At 35.5% G+C, this 24,273-nt stretch overlaps 1 protein-coding gene across 1 annotated transcript in view; it reads right to left on the bottom strand.

Moving 5' to 3' along the window:
• The window catches only part of LOC102809437 (proto-oncogene tyrosine-protein kinase ROS-like), a 107,468-nt gene that overhangs the window by 33,853 nt on the left and 49,342 nt on the right, over positions 1-24,273 (bottom strand). The window contains exons 22-30 of the mRNA XM_085505360.1: positions 23,300-23,589; positions 20,562-20,732; positions 11,091-11,305; positions 10,250-10,388; positions 6,849-7,081; positions 6,235-6,411; positions 5,769-5,961; positions 4,840-4,966; positions 2,877-3,055 (exon numbers count right to left, since the gene is read on the bottom strand). Coding sequence (XP_085361486.1) covers positions 2,877-3,055; positions 4,840-4,966; positions 5,769-5,961; positions 6,235-6,411; positions 6,849-7,081; positions 10,250-10,388; positions 11,091-11,305; positions 20,562-20,732; positions 23,300-23,589 — 1,724 coding nt within the window. The remainder of the gene's footprint in view (positions 1-2,876; positions 3,056-4,839; positions 4,967-5,768; positions 5,962-6,234; positions 6,412-6,848; positions 7,082-10,249; positions 10,389-11,090; positions 11,306-20,561; positions 20,733-23,299; positions 23,590-24,273) is intronic.

Raw genomic sequence — 24,273 nt, 5'->3', positions numbered from 1 at the left:
CATCATGACATATACTGTATGAAGTCACACATCATCATGACATATACTGTATCAAGTCACACATCATCATGACATATACTGTATCAAGTCACACATCATCATGACATATACTGTATCAAGTCACACATCATCATGTCATATACTGTGACACATAAATCAACAGTCTAGTCTATGACATATCTCCTGACATAAATCACCAGTCTAGTCTATGACATATCTCCTGTGACATAAATCAACAGTCTAATCTATGAAATATCTCCTGTGACATAAATCACCAGTCTAGTCTATAACATATCTCCTGTGACATAAATCACCAGTCTAGTCTATGACATATCTCTTGTGACATAAATCAACAGTCTAATCTATGATATATCTCCTGTGACATAAATCACCAGTCTAGTCTATGACATATCTCCTGTGACATAAATCAACAGTCTAATCTATGATATATCTCCTGTGACATAAATCACCAGTCTAGTCTATGACATATCTCCTGTGACATAAATCAACAGTCTAATCTATGAAATATCTCCTGTGACATAAATCACCAGTCTAGTCTATAACATATCTCCTGTGACATAAATCAACAGTCTAATCTATGAAATATCTCCTGTGACATAAATCACCAGTCTAGTCTATGACATATCTCCTGTGACATAAATCAACAGTCTAATCTATGATATATCTCCTGTGACATAAATCACCAGTCTAGTCTATGACATATCTCCTGTGACATAAATCAACAGTCTAATCTATGAAATATCTCCTGTGACATAAATCACCAGTCTAGTCTATGACATATCTCCTGTGACATAAATCACCAGTCTAATCTATGATATATCTCCTGTGACATAAATCACCAGTCTAATCTATGACATATCTCCTGTGACATAAATCACCAGTCTAGTCTATGACATATCTCCTGTGACATAAATCACCAGTCTAGTCTATGACATATCTCCTGTGACATAAATCACCAGTCTAATCTATGAAATATCTCCTGTGACATAAATCACCAGTCTAGTCTATAACATATCTTCTGTGACATAAATCAACAGTCTAATCTATGAAATATCTCCTGTGACATAAATCACCAGTCTAGTCTATGACATATCTCCTGTGACATAAATCAACAGTCTAATCTATGATATATCTCCTGTGACATAAATCACCAGTCTAGTCTATGACATATCTCCTGTGACATAAATCAACAGTCTAATCTATGAAATATATCCTGTGACATAAATCACCAGTCTAGTCTATGACATATCTCCTGTGACATAAATCACCAGTCTAGTCTATGACATATCTCCTGTGACATAAATCACCAGTCTAGTCTATGACATATCTCCTGTGACATAAATCACCAGTCTAGTCTATGACATATCTCCTGTGACATAAATCACCAGTCTAATCTATGACATATCTCCTGTGACATAAATCACCAGTCTAATCTATGACATATCTCCTGTGACATAAATCACCAGTCTAGTCCCTCTTGTGACATAAATCACCAGTCTAATCTATGATATATCTCCTGTGACATAAATCACCAGTCTAGTCCCTCTTGTGACATAAATCACCAGTCTAATCTATGACATATCTCCTGTGACATAAATCACCAGTCTAATCTATGACATATCTCCTGTGACATAAATCACCAGTCTAGTCCCTCTTGTGACATAAATCACCAGTCTAATCTATGACATATCTCCTGTGACATAAATCAACAGTCTAATCTATGAAATATCTCCTGTGACATAAATCACCAGTCTAGTCTATGACATATCTCCTGTGACATAAATCAACAGTCTAATCTATGATATATCTCCTGTGACATAAATCACCAGTCTAGTCTATAACATATCTCCTGTGACATAAATCACCAGTCTAGTCTATGACATATCTCCTGTGACATAAATCAACAGTCTAATCTATGAAATATCTCCTGTGACATAAATCACCAGTCTAGTCTATAACATATCTCCTGTGACATAAATCAACAGTCTAATCTATGATATATCTCCTGTGACATAAATCACCAGTCTAGTCTATGACATATCTCCTGTGACATAAATCAACAGTCTAATCTATGAAATATCTCCTGTGACATAAATCACCAGTCTAGTCTATGACATATCTCCTGTGACATAAATCAACAGTCTAGTCTATGACATATCTCCTGTGACATAAATCACCAGTCTAGTCTATGACATATCTCCTGTGACATAAATCAACAGTCTAGTCTATGAAATATCTCCTGTGACATAAATCAACAGTCTAATCCATGAAATATCTCCTGTGACATAAATCAACAGTCTAATCTATGAAATATCTCCTGTGACATAAATCAACAGTCTAATCTATGACATATCTCCTGTGACATAAATCACCAGTCAGTCTATGACATACCTCCTGTGACATAAATCACCAGTCTATGACATATCTCCTGTGACATAAATCACCAGTCTAGTCTATGACATATCTCCTGTGACATAAATCACCAGTCTAGTCTATGACATATCTCCTGTGACATAAATCACCAGTCTAGTCTATGACATATCTCCTGTGACATAAATCACCAGTCTAATCTATGATATATCTCCTGTGACATAAATCACCAGTCTAATCTATGACATATCTCCTGTGACATAAATCACCAGTCTAGTCTATGACATATCTCCTGTGACATAAATCAACAGTCTAATCTATGAAATATCTCCTGTGACATAAATCACCAGTCTAATCTATGATATATCTCCTGTGACATAAATCACCAGTCTAGTCTATGACATATCTCCTGTGACATAAATCACCAGTCTAGTCCCTCTTGTGACGTAAATCAGTTGGTTGACAAAATCTCACTTATGACCTACCTTTTGTGACATTGAATAACTCACTGAGTCCACTGAAATCACTTTGTCCAATTTCATTGATGGCACACACACGGAATTTATAAGATGAACTAGCTTCAAGGTCAGATATTACCCAGAATGCATCAGTTTCATTGTAGGCCGTGGTCCAATTAGAAGTTATATTGTACTCTTGTGACATTCTAGATCATAAAACAATTAACAATTAGTGTTACTAACTCAAATATAGTTAAACTGTTACAATCTTGCCCACTGAGAAATGAACTTAGTCTATTAAATAATGAATGGGAATTCAGGTTAGATATTTTCACAAGATGGGCATATCTGAGAAAATTCTATCCAACATACATATTTACAAAGTGTCAAACCAATCAGAGATGTGCTTTTCTGGAAAATGTCAAAAATGCAAAAATTTAATGTAAATTCTGGATGCCAGACAATCGATAATAATATGACTAGCTCAGCTCAACAAAAGGGGGCAGCAGAACTAAACAAGTAGCCTGTCGGCTGAGATAGCTCTGCTGTTACCAATGCACATTTCAATTAAAAGACTTAAGATATCATTAGACAAGCAGCCTCTCGACTGAGATAGCTCTGCTGTTAGCAATGCACATTGCAAATTAAAGAACAGAAGATATCATTAGAAAATGAACAATATGTATAGTATCAAAGCAATCAGACTTGCGGTTTTCAAAAATATTGGAAAATATCACTTTTTACCAAAAATGACAAAAATATTCACCAAAATTAGAGACTTAAAGATATCATTACAAAATGAACAAATCTGAGAGAGGTCCACATGTAGTACCTATATATGTAATATCAAAGCAATCAGAATTGACGATATCATCATGAAATGAACAAATCTGAGAGAGGTCCACATGTTGTACTTATATATGTAATATCAAAGCAATCAGAATTGAAGATATCATCATGAAATGAACAAATCTAAGAGAGGTCTACCCAAGGTACATATATGCCAAGTATCAAAGCATTCAGACTTGTAGTTTTCAAGAAGAAGTCGAAAAAGTAAAACATTGATACGGACGATGACGGACAGACAATCACTCATATGATAAGCTCCGCTCGACAAAGTCGACAGCGGAGCCAAAAAAAAACATGAATGTCACAGTCCCCATCATTTAATTATAAAATACTCATGTTAAAATAATACATGGAACATCTGCAAACAGTTGAATTAGTATGTACTATGTGGGTACAACTCACCATAAAGTGATATCCCTTAATCTAGTATTGTACTGATAACTGAAAACTTCCACTGACCCATGTCCAAAATCTCAGAGTACACAAGTGCAACCAAACTATGTCTCATACATGTATACATGCTCAAGAAACTGCATTCATAAACCTTGATGTACCTTTAATAACAACTTGACTTCTTTGTTAATTAAGGTCTTTGTATATTACCAGGACCTGGGTATACCTGAACCACTATAATTCCCATCAAAATGTAGCCCTGACCCCCCTCTACAGTTTCCACTGAGATTCGTAATGGTATTATCCATTTATCCACTGAAGCTATATTCAGACCATATGTGTCATTGTGCTTGCATGCCAAGTTTTCTAATCATCAGTTGGCCATGTTCAAGCCAATAGGTGTTAAGTCGGTGTAAGTTTCAAAGAGAATCAGTTAAGGTATGTCTGAGAAACAGTTCTGGACAGATGCACACGTATGCACACACTAAACTTGTTTTTATCTGTGTGAACAGGAACTAAGAAACAAGTGAATCATACGAAAATTAAACTTGGGCAGGAATTAAATTCACGCTGATTAATGATATTTAAGAGTAAAAAATGAACAATTATAAGAATTGTTATTGTAACCACAAAAAGAGACAGACATTTTTCTTTTCATATATCTTTCCCTTCATTATCATATCCAGCAAGCTACCAAAACAAGCATTAGTTTAGAATCTCATTTTTTGGTGCTTTGAATTTGTAATACCTTAAATACTGTAAGTCATAGTTCAGTATCTCAGCGCCATTGTTTTCTGGTTCCATCCATTCTACTTGCCATATACCATTAGCATATTCTTTAAAATAAGGAATTTCAGGAATATCAGGAAGTCCAGCTGAAAACAAATCCAAAATGACACTTGACATTTCATTATTTTATAATCAATAGATATGGATCCAAAATGCCACTGGTTATTTCATTATTTTATAATCAATAGATATGGATCCAAAATGGCACTGGTTATTTCATTATTTTGTATTCAATAGATATGGATCCAAAATGGCACTGGTTATTTCATTATTTTATAATCTATAGATATGGATCCAAAATGGCACTGATTATTTCATTATTTTATAAGCAATAGATATGGATCCAAAATGGCACTGGTTATTTTCATTATTTTATAATCAATAGATATGGATCCAAAATGGCACTGGTTATTTCATTATTTTATAATCAATAGATATGGATCCAAAATGGCACTGGTTATTTCATTATTTTATAATCAATAGATATGGATCCAAAATGGCACTGGTTATTTCATTATTTTATAATCAATAGATATGGATCCAAAATGGCACTGATTATTTCATTATTTTATAGCAATAGATATGAATCCGAAATGACACTGGTTATTTCATTATTTTATAATCAATAGATATGGATCCAAAATGGCACTGCACTGGTTATTTCATTATTTTATAATCAATAGATATGGATCCAAAATGGTGCTGGTTATTTCAATATAATACCATCAGAGTTTATAAATCCAAAATGGCTGTTCATTATTTTATGATCATCTCTGAAGCCTTGGTTACACAGTAGATTGGCGGTGTTCTCACCATTAAACTAACAATAGCATTGAAAGTGTTCATGTTTATTAGTGTATATTCATAGGAATAGTAAATATAACTCACCAAGGGTTTCAAAAGATCTGAAGTGTTCAGGCCATTCAAAATCTTCATGGGAATGATAAATAATAGCAACTTGTACTCTGTAAAGTGTTTTTGGTTGTAATGGTTTATCACTACCAATTAGCTCATAGTATGTCACATTGCTCTCTGTTATGCCACCTGGAAGAATTTGTGTTTGCCATAATACTTCACCAGGCTGTCAAACAATAGATATAATAGATATTAACTGATATATCAGAAAGCTTAGGAATCACTGTAGTCAAAACATAAGACCCCGTTTTCAGACTGCGTCCGAGCGGAAACTAAAATGTTTCTAAATGAATGAGGCCAATCAGCATTAAGTAGTGATTACTAGATAAGATCTTAACAGTGTTCAACTAAGTCTAATACATATATACTACTGTTACATAACTTTACAAGGTTTCTAAATAAGTTATAGTCCTATACAATGTAATGATACCATACTCACCTTCTGATATTTAAATACATGTAAATTAACACTTCCATCTGTTGGTGATGTCCATGATATATTCAATGTTGTATCAGTTTTTGACAGTAAGGTAACCGGACCTGGCACTTGAAATGTAGTGTTTTCTACATGAAGACTCTCAGTATATTCATCATGTAAAGCAGGGTAGGCTCGTACCTATATACAACAATACAGTGATCCTATAAAGGTGGTATTATGACAACCTAGTTTGTCAAAGTGTCCTACTGAATCAGGCATTTATAGTCATTAAAGGTTGTAGTTATTGCATTGTGCATGTTTGACATTTGTGTTGATAAACATTGATTTTCCTACATTCAAATGCACTCTTCTAATAGAATACAAGTATGAGGTTTGACCTAGCCAGTGATACCTTCCAATCACCTAATAAATACCTAACTAAAGCTTGGTAAAATCTCAGTTTGTACACGTTGATCTGCGCAACGGTTAAAGTCGCAATCATTGTTTATGAGACCCATATATCTCACGCGTGGCATGACAACCGCCACCCTTTAAATCAAAGTCCAAGAACACAAAACAAAAGACTGACAATGATTCAAACAATTGACAAGTTGTTATTATCTTTTGTAACATACCTTGAATGTATAAGGCATAGCAGGTTGTAGATTATAGAGATATATGTAATATCTCTCCACAGTGTGGCCAATATTACTTGTAATGATAGACCAACTACTACCATCTGTACTGTACAACAATTCATATTGAATCTCATCTAATGGTCCCCTTGGTTCCATCGGTGCTAACCAGGTGATATTTGCAGCAATTGCAGTTCTCATTTCAGCTCTGACATCAAGAGGCATCGATGGAACTTTACAAATATAAAGTGCCAGTATTAACCACATGATTATAAAGTATGTAATTTTTTCTGCTTGTAGTAATAAATTTAATGAGAGATTATAGTGTGAAATGACAATGAAAAAGTCCATTGTAAACAAAGCAAAGTGTTATATGTCTGAGTAAAAGGATTCTATTTCCATTGTACACTATAGTGCTTCTGTGTCCAATGTAAACAAAGAAAAGTGTTTTATGTCTGAGTGAAAGGATTCTATTTCCATTGTACACTATAGTGCTTCTGTGTCCAATGTAAACAAAGAAAAGTGTTTTATGTCTGAGTGAAAGGATTCTATTTCCATTGTACACTATAGTGCTTCTGTGTCCAATGTAAACAAAGAAAAGTGTTATATGTCTGAGTGAAAGGATTCTATTTCCATTGTACACTATAGTGCTTCTGTGTCCAATGTAAACAAAGAAAAGTGTTTTATGTCTGAGTGAAAGGATTCTATTTCCATTGTACACTATAGTGCTTCTGTGTCCAATGTAAACAAAGAAAAGTGTTTTATGTCTGAGTGAAAGGATTCTATTTCCATTGTACACTATAGTGCTTCTGTGTCCAATGTAAACAAAGAAAAGTGTTTTATGTCTGAGTGAAAGGATTCTATTTCCATTGTACACTATAGTGCTTCTGTGTCCAATGTAAACAAAGCAAAGTGTTTTATGTCTGAGTGAAAGGATTCTATTTCAATTGTACACTATAGTGCTTCTGTGTCCAATGTAAACAAAGAAAAGTGTTTTATGTCTGAGTGAAAGGATTCTATTTCCATTGTACACTATAGTGCTTCTGTGTCCAATGTAAACAAAGAAAAGTGTTTTATGTCTGAGTGAAAGGATTCTATTTCAATTGTACACTATAGTGCTTCTGTGTCCAATGTAAACAAAGCAAAGTGTTTTATGTCTGAGTGAAAGGATTCTATTTCCATTGTACACTATAGTGCTTCTGTGTCCAATGTAAACAAAGAAAAGTGTTTTATGTCTGAGTGAAAGGATTCTATTTCCATTGTACACTATAGTGCTTCTGTGTCCAATGTAAACAAAGCAAAGTGTTTTATGTCTGAGTGAAAGGATTCTATTTCAATTGTACACTATAGTGCTTCTGTGTCCAATGTAAACAAAGAAAAGTGTTTTATGTCTGAGTGAAAGGATTCTATTTCCATTGTACACTATAGTGCTTCTGTGTCCAATGTAAACAAAGCAAAGTGTTTTATGTCTGAGTGAAAGGATTCTATTTCCATTGTACACTATAGTGCTTCTGTGTCCAATGTAAACAAAGAAAAGTGTTTTATGTCTGAGTGAAAGGATTCTATTTCCATTGTACACTATAGTGCTTCTGTGTCCAATGTAAACAAAGAAAAGTGTTTTATGTCTGAGTGAAAGGATTCTATTTCCATTGTACACTATAGTGCTTCTGTGTCCAATGTAAACAAAGCAAAGTGTTTTATGTCTGAGTGAAAGGATTCTATTTCAATTGTACACTATAGTGCTTCTGTGTCCAATGTAAACAAAGAAAAGTGTTTTATGTCTGAGTGAAAGGATTCTATTTCCATTGTACACTATAGTGCTTCTGTGTCCAATGTAAACAAAGAAAAGTGGTAGCATAGTGGTTGTCGCATCAGACTCATGATCGGTAGACCCGAGTTCAAATCCTACCTTAGGCTGAACATCACCTACCCTGGGTGAGTGTCCCACAGACTCAATGGGAAGGCCAATTCCACTGGCCGAGATTCATTTACTGACGAATGCGACTTTGGGGGAACCTTTGTTAAGGTCCGCAGGTGCTTGTGTTCGACCGAGCCTGGTTGATGCCAGGATAGCGCATTCAAATTGCCATTTGACAGAGAGATGGCCACACGGCCCTGTCATGTAGTCCCAAACAGGAAATGACTTCTGTGGCAAAATGCACTATGTGTCAGCACTAGCACTTGCAATTAACACTTACAAAAAAAAGTCAGGAGAGACAACAGTGACATTCAATGTTCGGAACTGTCGCCTGGCACAAAAACATTTATTTAAAAAAAAAAAAAAAAAAAAGTGTTTGAATGTGATGTCAATAATAATTAATGTTTAGCAGACAAAGCTACTAGAGCAATGTATGCACTGTTGAAAGCAATGCCAAGAGAGACTGACTGTAGAACATTTATGCACCTTTTTCAGATATGTATTAAACCAATTTTGTTATATGGATCAACAACTTGGGGACATGACATACTAGACAATAACAGATGGGACAAAACACCAATTGAACAGTTACATTTGAAATTCTGCAAAAAAATACTAGGTGTGAGTAAATTCTCCTTAAATGCAGCATGCAGAGCTGAACTTGGTAAATTTCCATTACTCGTAGATATTCAGGAAAATCTTATTAAATACTGGTATCATATTAGTGCCTTATTACCAGACAGTAATATTACAAAACAAGCCTTTGAAGAACAAAAACAACAAAATTTAAATTGGTTTACATCAGTAAAAAATATGGTCTCCGAAAATACTACAAACTTGTCATTGTCGGTCACACCTCAAAAATTATCACACAGTGAAATAAAAAACATACGAAAAAACATCCGACAAAGGTATGTAGAGTTCTGGAAGTTGAGTGCAACAAATGATAATAGAAAACTGAGAATGTATATAAAGTTTAAAGACTCATACACTTTTGATTCATATTTGCTCTTATACAATCTGAAACATGAAATCATAATGACTTGTTTCAGAATAAGCAGTCATGTATTAGAAATTGAGAAGGGTAGACATACCCAACCCAAAATACCTTTAGAAGACAGAATCTGTAAGCAATGTTCCCAGATAAAAATTGAAAATGAAGAACATTTCTTCATGGAATGTCTTAGGTACCAAACAGAAAGACAAAGTTAATTAATAATATCAATATTACAGAATTGAAAAGTGATGACCAGATATTTGAATATATTATGAGTTCAAGAGAAGATGTACTAATATTATTATTATTATAACTTGAAACACATGTAGTTTACCCTGTATAAGAAAAAATTTGAACATTCAAGAATGCTGATACAGCTTTTCACATAATGACAACTGTCTATTGTTTTCAGCATTAGATGTATAATGAGTTATATCAAGATTAGGAGAATGACTGTCGGTGATAAAATAGTGACCAGAATCTTACCTCCTGGTTGAGTTGCATACATGTAATGTTTACTAAGTTGTTGTGAGGTTTGTGTATAGATATTGCTGACAGCTACCTGCACTACATAATAAGTATAAGGCTGGAGATCACTTATAGTGATGTTGGTATCCTCTGATTCCTGAAAATATTGTCAATCAATAAAAATAATACATTTAACTATCTTGTTAAAAATGACCTCATACAAAACAATTCATGAAACAAAATTATGTCATTCAGTTTTCAAATATAAAGAACCTTAGGTAGGGAGGCCATAGATAGGAATGGCTTAACCATTACCTAGTGAGAAATTAAGTGATTGTCAATGACACTTCATCTCTGTATTGTATGTTGGTGAATTGACATTTGAGAAACAACATAATGTAAGTACTAAAACTTGCCCATTGAGAATCTAGATTAAATGACGATGGCTGATATTTCTTTGCATGGCAAAACTGAGTATAAAAACTCTGAAACAATGCAATAATACATCTAAACATTTTGCTTGAAAAATACTGGCATGAATTTAGGTGTGAATAATTCTGAACAAAAATGTACAAAAACAATAAAGTCATTTTAATTACATATATATTAATTAACATATGAATAATACTACATGTACTGTATTAATCTCAATTTCCCTTATGTAATAATATAAAATGAATTACTAGTACATAAAAGCTCCTAAAATAATAGTACAGCAATATATCCAAGCAATTAAATCCTGCAATCCAGTCCGAAAATTCTCATAATCCAGAAATTGTATTTATTGTTTGCTTGACATATTTTGATCATAGATATACATAAATGCATTATAAATATTTCTAAAAATAAAATGACTTACTTTTGTTTTACAACTGAGGCCATTATCACAAGTCATACTAGTAGTAGCACTATCAACAGGTGCATAATAAAGTGTATATACAAGTGTAGCTTTACTCAATCCAACACATTCTGCTGGCCATCTTGTTGGTATCAATGACAATGTCAATTCATAGCGACCTGACCACACATTTATTATAGAATTGTTATAAGGTTCTGGGCTCAAACATGATAGATCTATATCAAACAAAGAAAATATTGAATCAGTACACAGTCTTAGGATGAGTAAGTAGTATTTGTCTTTAGAATACTGCAGTTATTTATACAGGTATTTAGACAATGCCTTATCTATCAATGCCTTATCAAGCTTATATCAGGTTTGCATTATCTAAACTCAGTGTCCATTGATAATCTCAACATATTTCAGGTAAACCAACAGATTTCAATTTTTCTTTGTTTTGACAAAAATGGTTTTCATCAAAATTGAGGTATGTACGGTACCATCTAGAAGGCATTTGAGACCAGTTTTGAGACTCTCCCACAGAGGAAGATGCCATTTGAGACCGTGTTTGAGACCGATTTAGAGACTCTCGGATGCCACATAGACCGGGAATGAGACCGTGTCTGAGACCAGCTTTAGAGACCGTCAATTCGCGCAGTCTGATTGGACAACCCTCTGACATCCGAAATTGTATTCTCTACTCTTTTCACCATAGATTTAGGAACAGAAAAATTGTTGACAGATTTGTTAGCTACGAGAAAATTAAGACGCTAAAAAAGAGAAAAGAAAACGTGAATACCTCATGTAGAGAATAGTTTGACGACATACAAGACTGTATTATTATGATGTAGTGTATTCTGAAACATGAAGCTGGGAATATTTAGTAACTGTGTTGATTGTTTGTAGCAGTTGACGTAATCGTTAACAAACCCGGTATTATTCACTAAAACAGGCGCAAAATTCACCCAATTAGCCAGTTAACGGGTAGTAGCAATGGTCTGTGTCCATCGATAACAATCGTATTTGAATTGCAAGTGTTTCTTTATTTGGCAATGCTAGGTTGGGGCGAGTCATGGAGCTAAAAAAAATTTTTTTAGCTCCATGGGTGAGTGGGAGTACGTCATAGTTTAGAGAAAAGTTCCGCGATTTGCGTTCCTTAGTACTAAGTATCAACAGAGGTGCGTGAAACCGCAGCCACCATTGGCTGGCGGTGCCCAAAATAGTCGGCGTCCCGGCAACCAGGAGACGGCTGTTCATTTCCATTTATCTGTATCTAGTTCTTGGCGCCATTGAGCAGCGAACGAAATTACGTTTGTTGAACATTGGGTCGTATATGCACGAGTTCCTGTTTAGCGAGTTAACGTGTTTTTACCGATGATAACTACACCTCTGTGAATATTTCAACGCTAATATGCCCATTTTCATTTTAACGAAACATATTACTACTGGTTTATATTTTGTGTCTAATTTTATTTATACAAGTTAAAATGGTTAGGTTGAAGTGCTCAGGTTCGTACATCTATTTAGCCCTAAACCTCAAACCCAATACACAGCCCCTCTATCCCGGTCAAGCAACGCCAGACATTTTTTGTGTGTTTCAATCCGGGTTGCGGTTAAACAAACTTCTTGCCCACGACAGGGATAGAGAAACTCGTCACAAAACATGTACTTTATTTCTTCATATATTCTATGACTTCGTGTTTATGGTTTATCTCGGAAATGTGTGCTCTGTATCAGAACTACATCAGTAACAACCATCGTAGTTTTCGTGTCCATTGTGGCAAATTTAACACCTCTGTGAGGTGTGACTACTTTTGAAGCCTTCTATTGTTTTTACGTAATCGGCGGCGCGTGACGCAGGAATTCCTTTTTACAGGCGTGACCACGTATTTTTACTGACGTAAAATATATTTTTTACCATGGCTGTCTGAATTTATGACGGGACATTATTCACACGTTCAGATGTTAACAGTGTGTGACTGTTAGTGAACAAGAGACAGACTAACTCCACCATTAAAAAATGAAGTCATCGAACTGTTATTGGCGAATACTAACCATGGGCTTGGCGGAGCTTAGTATTCTAATTTGACTGATTATTCAACGACGGCAACTGTCAATCGTTATAGTCCTAATCTTTTGTTTATGTGTATAGTTACTGATTTGAGCCCTGTAAAGTGAAATAAACAATTCATTTCCGGTGACGAGGCAGCTTGTTGGAATCCGTATTCAAGTCGGGTATACTAGTATGGACAGTTCATTCTAAAGTGACACGATCTATGCTGCAATGTTCAATAAATATATTCACATACATAAATTACGTTGCGTAGAGTAAATCTCTTGTCTCTGAGCGACCACATTTTACCCCAGACATGGAGCTAGAAAAGGATCTCTTTTTACCTCCATGCTCCAGATAACTAAGAGAACTGTATAATCAAATAATATTTATGTTGATTGTCCTTGCATTATTATTATTATTATTATTACTAATAATATTATCTTCCATAACCTCACAGGCAAGAGCATCTTCGATCGATTACCGGGTCGTAATATTTTTTTATCGTATTCACGTACGTGTTTGTGCCCATGCCTCATTTTATTATTTTGGCTAGGCTGCGCAACGACGAAAGAACATCAGCGGCGACATTGTTTACATTTATACTGGAACTTGCTACCACAGTCCCTCAACTGTGTTGCTACAAAGTATCATCTAGGTTCCCACGCAATTTTGAATATGATTGATAGGTCGTTCACGGACATCAGGCAGAGAAACACGAATTGTGAAACTGCTTAAGATTTCTTTCGCAGCCACAGGTTATCGTCTATTTTTTGACAAACTAGAAAGAATTACAAACTATGCCGATCTAGTCAAACGCAAGAATGCGTAAATGTGCATTTTTATCGGATATATGCCCGAAACGCAATCACGGCAAAACTTGGTCGAGCAATATCACGACAAAATGTACTCTGTCCTTACTCATTTTGCATACGAAATTGTACGTGAATGTCTTATTGTAGTGCTTCGTTGATCCACAGTCCCTCTAGAGGGATAGAGAGACTGTGGTTGATCACTATAAAAATAATCATTCTCGCTACGATCCGGAAATAATGAGATAGAACATTACCGACTAGCACGGCGGCAGCGAATCTCTTTCGCTTATTTATTCAGAATTATGTACATCATAACTACAGGCAAAATTGTTGGGAACGGCTTCTGAATGCCGTTTATCGTTGACAAGTTGATTTCAACCACCGGCTGTGTTTTCAAGCAGACACTTTATATTCTGTCTGGTTTTGACGTTGCAAAGAAGTTTGTGCGTGTTTTCTTTCCTGTGATTCCTTTCATTGTATTATCTAACACAAACAACGCACTCGTGGCGTTTTTTCACCTCATATGCAAAGTAGGCATTTTGAAAACAATGTGGGTGGAGCTTTCGGTGCCGGCAAATTCGAAACTCAACGCTTTTGAAACCCATTTCTCCGGCAAAAGTAAATGCTCTAGCCGTAAAATTCACTACTATTTTTATTTATGGCTTCCCTGGACATTCATGGTGCCACTCACGTTTGAAAAATAGAAAATATAATGCAATGAATCACTGTTTCTCGTGTTTTGTGGAACTTTTAGTCACCGTTGTTGATGTGGGTGAGGGCGACTCATTTGAATAATGAACTCCGCCCGCACCTGTTTATATACCATGTCGGTCTTTCTCCACGACCTTTTAGAAAACCCCAGACACCGAACGCGTCCAACCTGAAACATGTAAATGCAAATAGTGACGTTAATATTAATACAATTACATGGCGAGATTATTACCAGAGTTCATAATACTAGTAATAAGATTGTTTTGCATTGCTAAAAGAAAAAAAGTGGTTATTTCCAACTTGCAGTTCTTTGTTCACTCCCCCGGGATTCACTCTTTGCCTCACGTGGTTGCAGATGACTATCCGGTACTGCAGCCCGTATATTTATTTCATTTATTCAGTTTTGAATGTTATTATTATTAGTCTTAGTTTTATTATTATTGAACTTATTAGTATTAGTAAAAAAATTACTACATTACATTTTTCTTTATTATTTCATTATTATTATTGTACTTGGTTATACTTTTATTGCTACTGTACTGATAGAAATGCAATAAATATTATCATTATTATTTATTTATTAACACATACTCACTCCCCGGAGGGAATAGTTACATATAATAGTAAAAGTATGCAGTATTAATACACTAAAAAAGAAGGAATAAAAATATACTAGAGTTTAGTATAGTACTCCATAACTGGACAGTACATGCATTTTGCACTGAATTTAGTCCCCAAACATACATCTACTGAATGCATGACCAGAAAAAGTACCATATGCGAGTACCAAGTGCGAATAGCACTTCCTGTGATCACGGTTCTACGCAAACTATAGAAAAAACTGTTTGATATACCCACTTAAATAAATAATAAAAAAGCCTTCCTAACGCACACCATTTTTTTACCATAGAAATATTTTATTTTACGTCAGTGAAACCATGGAGGTAATAAGAATTCTTATTACCTCCATGGTGAAACCATGTGGTGATTCCTGTGTCACGGGCCGCCGATTACGTGAAAACAATAGAAGGCTTCAAAAGTAGTCACACCTCACAGAGGTGTTAAATTTGCCACAATGGACGCGAAAACTACTAGTACAATGGTTGTTACTGATGTAGTTCGGTAACGGAGTTATTTAGCACACATTTCCGAGATAAACCATAAACACGAATTCATAGAATATGTGGAGAAATAAAGTACATGTTTTGTGACGAGTTCCTCTATCCCTGTCGTGGACAAGAGGTTTGCTTAACCGCAACCCAGATTGAAAAAAAAAAAAAAAAAAAAAAAAATGTCTGGCGTTGGCGTTGCTTGACCGGGATAGAGGGGCTGTGTATTGGGTCTAAGGTTTAGGGGTAAATAGAAATACGAGCCCGAGCACTTCAACCTAACCATTTTAACTTGTATAAATAAAATTAGAGATGGACACGAAGTATAAACCAGTAGAAATATGTTTCGTTAAAATGAGAATGGGCATATCAGCGTTGAAATAATCACAGAAGTGTAGTTATCATCGGTAAAAACACGTTAACTCGCTTAACAGGAACTCGTGCGATCCAACGTTCAACAAACGTAATCTCGTTCGTTGCTCATTGGCGCCAAGAACTAATACAGCTAAAGCAGGCCTGCAGCTAAAGGGAAATGAACAGCCGTCTCCCTGGTTGCCAGGACGCCGCCTTTTTTGGGCACCGCCAGCCAATGGTAGCTGCGGTTTTACGCACCTTTGTTGATACTTAGTACTCACGCAAATCGCGGAACTTTTCTCTAAATTATGACGTACTCCCACTCACCCATGGAGCTAAAAATCTTTTTTTTCGCCCCAACCTAGCATTGACAAATAAAGAAACACTTGCAACTCAAATACGATCGTTAACGATGGCCACAGACCATTGTTACTACCCGTTAACTGGCTAACTGGGTGAATTTTGCGCCTGTTTTTCTGGATGATGTCGGGTTTGTTAACGAATACGTCAACTGCTACAAACAATTAACACAGTTACTAAATATTCCCAGCTTCATATTTCAGAATACACTAAATCATAATAAAGTCTTGTATGTCGTCAAACTATTCTCCAGATGAGATATTCATGTTGTTGTCACGTTTTCTTTTCTCTTTTTTTAGCGTTTTAATTTTCTCGTACGCTAACAAATCTATCAACAATTTTTCCGTTCCTAAATTCATGGTGAAAAGAGTAGAATACAATTTCTGATGTCAGATGGTTGTCCAATCAGACTGCGCGAATTGACGGTCTCTAAAGCTGGTCTCAGACACGGTCTCATTTCCGGTCTGCGGGGCATCCGCGAGTCTCTAAAGCTGGTCTCAGACACGGTCTCATTCCCGGTCTATGTGGCATCAGAGAGTCTCTAAATCGGTCTCAAACACGGTCTCAAATGGCATCTTCCTCTGTGGGAGAGTCTCAAAACTGGTCTCAAATGCCTTCTAGAGGGTACCGTACATACCTCCAAAATTCAAAAATAGCTCAAAATGTGATTTAAAGTGCCTGTGCAATGCCCACCCTCACGTTGCCCATTTTAGATCTGTGTCCCACTGAAATGGGCAGTTATTGATTTTTTTGCCGAAAATGATTACACGTATCCATGTAAATTTGGGATATTTCTCGTGTTGTAGCCACGCCCACCTATCCTGAAACGGTAGACTGTTTCCGGATTTCCGACTCTCGCCGAAAGTGCACCACCAAATGCCAAAATGTGAGAGGAAGTCATACCCCTGAGCCGTAATAACACTGGTCATTCAGTATACTTTTAAACGATATACATTTTTCGGTCGGCGTTATTTGTCTTTTTTTTTTGTCTATTTTATTTTTTTGAGAGAAATAGATTCCGGACCATGATCACCGAGGCGGATTTCAGAAGAGAGAGAGAGAGAGAGACGTCCGGCAAGTGTTTCAAATGAGTTGACTTTTTTTGCGATCCTGGTAATCGTTTTATAGAGACCATTTAGTCCCTGTTAAGTAAAAGGTAGCAATAATTTTGAATTTTGACAGTGACACGAAAACGAAGCGTCGGACAAACAGGAAATTACACAGCCCTTACAAACTGCTAATTGTTTTCATTTTCGAAGGCTAAAAGTTTCTGAATTGTTTGGTGATTGGTGTTGAATGTCAAATTCACACCTCTGTTCTTTTTTTACCTCCATGCTTGCAGCTTGATCTGCGTAATAATTTATGAAATAAGAATTCGGGCTTGGTCAATGTGTTTTCACCAAATAAATTTTTAATATGATGTTTTAATTATGACAATCACGCCATGGATCACGCTAACTCGAATCCACTCTGAATTTATCTGTATGTGTGTCGATCTTGATTATTTTTGTTATCCAATTAAACGCCACTTTTAACGCACTTGCCCTCGTTGTGACCCGACGCGTTCACCTATTTCAACAAAATTTCAATTTATTTCCACGCAGCTGTCATTTATTTAGTAACTGTGATTTGTCGTTTTTTTAATTATTTTATAGTGATCACTATAGTCTAATGTTTAGAATGTCAAAATATGTTCTCTTTTATTTTAATTTCGAAAGTTTTACTCAGACGATCGATGAAATACAACAGTGTAGTGACGTGCCTAGTAACCTGCTAAATAACGAGATAATTCCGACGTCAAATTCTATTTTGTCCAGCAACAGTTTACAAACGTGTGTCAGTGTCGGTGACGATCACGCTGACCACCTACAGCAGAACGGACATATTTTGCATCTAACTCAACCCCATGCAACAAAAAGTGATACTATGTGTTCATTATGGTCCATTCCTCCTTGACGAACAAGTACATAAGTGAAAATTTAGTCTAAGACGAGAAAACTGCACAAGAAATTTGCCTTATTTACACGTATCGGCAATGCAAGCTGCCATGCGACTTCCCCTTCTGACGTCACAAGGGGAATTTCTGTTTGCAAATAAGAAGCTAATGAGGAGCCTCGTTTTAAAATACACAAAAATAAAGTTGCCGTAGATTGAGTTTAAAACACATTTTTTCACTTAAAAAAATAATTCATGCTTAGAAACATAAAAAATAATAATATTTATGTATCAATGGATAATTTTAGGCCTGAAAATAGCAGCCATTTCACAGGCACTTTAAACAAAATCTGTAAAAGTGCATCACAGGAATAGATAGACAACTTTTAAAAAAACAAGCCATGCATGGCACAGTCCCCGTTAGTTATCAAATTTAAGATATATAGTTTTGTTTACAGTAATATAGCTGGAATATAACCATGTCAGGAATATGATTTTTTAACATTAAAATGATTGACATTTGTATCTGATTGTCAAACAAGTACTTGTCCATATTGAGAGATATTGCTCTGGAACAGCATTCAAAATCAGCCATTTTTAATACATGTATATATATATAACATGATGTATAACGAATGTATAAAATTTGAATATAATCAGCCAAAGCATTTAAGAGATATGGCTCTAGAAGCATTAAAACAAAATGGCCGCCAGTCAGCAATTTTGAATCCAATCTGAAAAATAAAAAGACATGCATCAGGAACCTGTAATGTCTAATGTATGTACCAAGTTTGAACGAAATCCATCCAGAAATGCCAGAAATGCTTGATAATTTGATGATTTTTTAGCACAAAAATGGCCACCATTCGACTGTTTTGAATAGGATCGTCAAACCAATATATCTGTCTATCTATGACATGATGTATAATGAATATTTAAAATTTGAACATAATAGGTCAAAGCAGGTCAGAGATATGGGTCTAGAAGCCCATTTACAAAAACAAAATGGCCGCCAGACAGCAATTTTGAATCTGATCTGACAAATAAAATGATGTGCTTCAGGAACCCATAATGTCTAATGTATGTACCAAGTTTGAACGAAATCCATCCAGAAATGCCAGAAATGCTTGATAATTTGATGATTTTTTAGCACAAAAATGGCCACCATTCGACTGTTTTGAATAGGATCGTCAAACCAATATATCTGTCTATCTATGACATGATGTATAATGAATATTTAAAATTTGAACATAATCAGTGGAAGCAAGTCAGACATATGGCACAAGAACCACATTAATTAAAACAAAATGGCCGCCAGTCGGCCATCTTGAATCAGATTGTAAAACAAATTAACGTATATACCAAGTTTGAACAAAATCCATCTGTAAACAGCCGAGAAATGCTTGATATTTATGATTTTTAGCACAAAAATGGCCACTATTCGGCCATCTTGAATCAGATCGTGAAACAAATTGACGTGCATATGTATAATATCATGTATGATGTATGTGTGAAGTTTGATTTTGATTGGTCCAGGCATTTGTAAAATACAGGTCTGGACGCACGCACGCACAGACACACGCGTGCACACACGCATGCATGCACAGACACACGGAGGTCAAAACATAAGTCCTCGTTTTCGGACTGCGTCCGAACGCGGACTAAAAAAATGGCCACCAGTCACCCATTTGGAATCAGATGGCCAAACAAATAGATGCACATCAGTAATCTATTATCTATGATGTTCCTACTAAGTTTCAATAATATCGGTCTAGCGATGGCTGAGAAACGATTGATGACCCGTTCACATTTTTGCAAGTCAGTTAAATTTCATTGAAATCCAAAATAACTGAAGTAGACATACAACTCATTTTTAATATTTTTTTACTTTGTAGTCAGTCCAGGTATGTCTGAAAAATTATGTCTGATAGGGAAACAAATGCACAGAGTGAATCCAACACATAAGTCTATGTTTCAGACTTTGTCCAACAGAGACTAACAAAATTACAACTGGATCAAACACATTTCTTCAATAACATGTTTAGTTTGATTGATAACTGCTAATGCTATTTACCCACAGACAGATGGACATTGACTATGCTAGTAGCCCTTTATTCTTGCTGTAAATTAACTAATAATAGTACCGGTAATATACCTGGCATTGGTTGTAGATTACTGCCATATGCCAGAACCACAGAAATTCCTGTTGCATCATGGGATTGGAAATTGTCACCACTATCTTTGTCCACACTATTCAAAAGTCCTTGTATGTCATTAGTCCAATATACAGATTGATGATCAACAGTCAGAGAATCTGGTGGAAGTCCTGGAATTAAAAACATAGTTAAACTACACATGGCTTGCCCTGTATATGTAAGGACAGGCAGATCATAGCATAGCACAATGTGCATGTATGTAAATGTGTCGAAATGAGCATAGTGCGAGTGGTTAGTGCTAGTAGTACTAATCCGAAAAAATACTAGATCTAGTGCTAAAATGGCCTTAGATCTAGTGCTAAAATGTGCGAGTGGCATTGTTATCGCATTGTCAACGACGTCGAATAATAGGAGGGGCATCAACAACCACTTTCATATGCAAACTACAAACAGTATAAAACATCGGCAATACGCGCGAGATGTCCATAATAATACATGTACTTTCTTTATATAATACCGGATTCTGTCGTAAATTCGCCCATCCGAAAAATCGCCCTGGGGATTTCACGGCTGTTGGGCACTTATTTGGGGTTCAAAATTTCAAAAAATAATTATCAAATATTTTTTGGGGACTTCCATTTTCATTGTATCCAACTACACAGTCTTTCTAAGCCATCAGTTGGACAACTCTAGACGTATGAAATTAACAACAATAATTAATAATTCTTGCTGAATTAAAAAGTAGCCCGCCTGAAATTTCATTACAGTGTCACCAGTGTCATTTTTCAAATATATTTGTTTTTATTTTATTGGTAACGAAAGTATATTTTAAAGGATGTTTCTAATAAAATGAACACAACTGCATTGCGTAGCAGCAAGCGATCACAGATGCGCAATCCAGACATGCTGCGTTTCACAATTGTTGATTATTACTCAGTAGTGATAATAATGCACAAAAAATAAATTCGTTGAATTGTTATGAAATTCAAATAAAATTCAACTTAGTTTCATCGTAAGCAAATGATTCCGATCGCATATAAAAGCTCGATGCGGTAGGGTATCCGCCATGTTTCTCTTGCATAAGTTGAGGTAATAGGTCGCTAATTAACCAATCAAAATGCTGGATGATGCCAACGTGTTCAAATCACCATAGCTCATTTAAATATGTTAATGTTATTGAACATAACGCGGAATGTTGTAGTACGCTCCTTTGACTTGGATTTTGATGGGAAATTTTTTTTTTTAAATACAGTTGTTTTCATTAGAAAAATAATTTAACATTGTTTACAGTGATAACAGTTCTTTGTCCAAACGAAGCTTACCCATTCATGCTAGTCACAATAAACACGCTCTTGAATACAAACTTAAAATAGACTGATTTAGGCGTCAGGAAAGATTGAAATGTCCGATAAATTATGACAAAATATTTAAAAAAAAAAAATTAAAAACTGCCAAAAAATCGCTCTGGGCGATTTCTTGGTCCCATTTTTTAACGCAACCATAAAATATATGCGCATTAGGAAACTAGGGTCATCACACATGCTCACTGGGTTTGTTTAGCTGTGAAGGGTGTTCAACAGATGAACTTGTTACTTCACAGATTTCACATTATTAATTTTTAATTATTAGCAACTGTAACAAGAACAAGTTTTTGAGAGTCTACAACAAAAAATCCTAAGGACTCCTAAAAAATATTATTGCAGAGAAACTGTCTAGACATATATTATATGGTCATGTTAAAAAATCGGCGAGGTTATATCATATTCTGTTAGTACCTTCATGATACAATGTAACAAGAGGATTGCGTGAATCTACTTTTAGTTTTACCATTGGTTGATTATGTCCGCAAGGGTCAATGTCATGACAACCAGACAACGGTTCACTTTCAGTAAAGTTCCCGGCGACATGCCCATTCACAAGTTGTCGTACACAAAAAATCCTTCGAGCCTTACAGGGACCCGGGACTTAGACGAGGAGTATACAAAGTGTGGCGACGAACAGAAATAAAACGACACGTCAGCGATTTAAAAAAATCAATGCTGAATTCCACCATTTACATACAAGTTTACATACGCCAAAGTTGAAAACACAAACTTCCACACAATACCATTTCATACAGTGCATCTATTCACAATTTGTAAAAATGGCGAAGTTCGACCTGCAGTTTCACTGTCCATGGAGCTACCAGGGGTAGTTTCCCGGCCGTTCGCGTTGTTTCAAAGGTTTATTACGACAAACATGGACAATGACATTTTCAATTTTCCCACTGCAGCACAATTTTACGTAAATATTAATTTATTTTCATACAATTACGGGATGTCTCGACGTCGTTGACAACGCGATATCAATGCCACTCGCACTATGTACATTTTAGCACTAGATTTAGTGCCGTTTTAGCACTAGATCTAGTGCCATTTTAGCACTAGATCTCGTAGTTTTCCGAATTAGTGCTATAACACTAACCACTCGCACTATGTCCATTTCGACACATTTACATACCTCCAATGTGGAGAGGTTTCAGCACTGGGTGGGGATGTGCGGCAGATGACAGGGTAAGATAAAAAGATAACTACATAGGGTGGGAAGATTATAGCATATGGCAGAGAAGGTCATCATATATATGTTGGACAGTAATCACTTAATTAGAACTTGGAAACAAATTATAAGTTATTCATAATGACTTTTTAATGAAACAATTTAAAGGAATTAAATTTAAATGAATGAATGAATGGCGTACCAGATTTAGGATGACTATTTACATCAAACAGTTTTTGACATTGACAGATGGCTGTATCTGACCTCCACAAATGACCCTCATTTCCATCTGACCAATATAACCATGGATTATTAGCATCTGATTGGTCAATGGTAAACACATGACCTATAGTTATATTAGCTTGGCAATTACAATGTTCTGATAAGTCTCTGTGTCTTCGTCCATTTGAAGCTACAGCAGGTCGTTCTCCGTGAAGACCTGATTTCATGAGTTGAACACTTATTTCTGTCTCTTCTATCCACAATATTGTACTGTAATATAGTGATTATTTAATATTATACTTTTACAGTAATAAATAAGACATACATGTATAACCATAAGTTATGGCTGCCATTACGTATGGATGATAAAAACAGTACATATAAATTACATAGTTATATACAAAGAAAACATAGAATTATGGCTGACAGCAAGAAAAGTATAACAAGCACTTGAAAATTGTTTTTTTACTATTGTTGTTTTACTGATTTATATGTTCAGTACAGTTAGATGTCCACCAAAGGACTCCATGCAAATATTAGTACCGGGGTATGTCAATTTCAATGTCCATGAAGTGACAAAATGTGGTGATTATAATCACACAGACAAACAGAGAAACTAGCACGGACACCAGAAACAAAAGATCTGGCAGTCAAGAAAACTGTTGCATGTGTTTATTTACTGAAAATGGATTAATTTTTTTTATATTTTTATGTATTGCTTGTAACACAATGTGGTAGAAATTGAAATGAAAGTGTAGGAGGTTGTCATTTGTACACATATTGAAAATTGAGCCCTAAACAACGATAACAATTAACATTAAAACATTGGCTCACAGGTAGATGTTTGTTTGTAAAACTGACATGCTATGGCCGCCTGTCGCATTCGCAAGTGACGACTTCCTTGCTTTAAATCATTATCATGTCATGTCATTGTTATGGCTATTATACATCTGT

The sequence above is a fragment of the Saccoglossus kowalevskii genome, chromosome 11 (genome assembly GCF_978046115.1).
Source record: "Saccoglossus kowalevskii chromosome 11, keSacKowa6.1, whole genome shotgun sequence".
Lineage (NCBI taxonomy): Eukaryota > Metazoa > Hemichordata > Enteropneusta > Harrimaniidae > Saccoglossus > Saccoglossus kowalevskii.
Note: the sequence above shows the minus strand (reverse complement) of the source record. Positions and strands in the feature narration are given on the sequence as shown.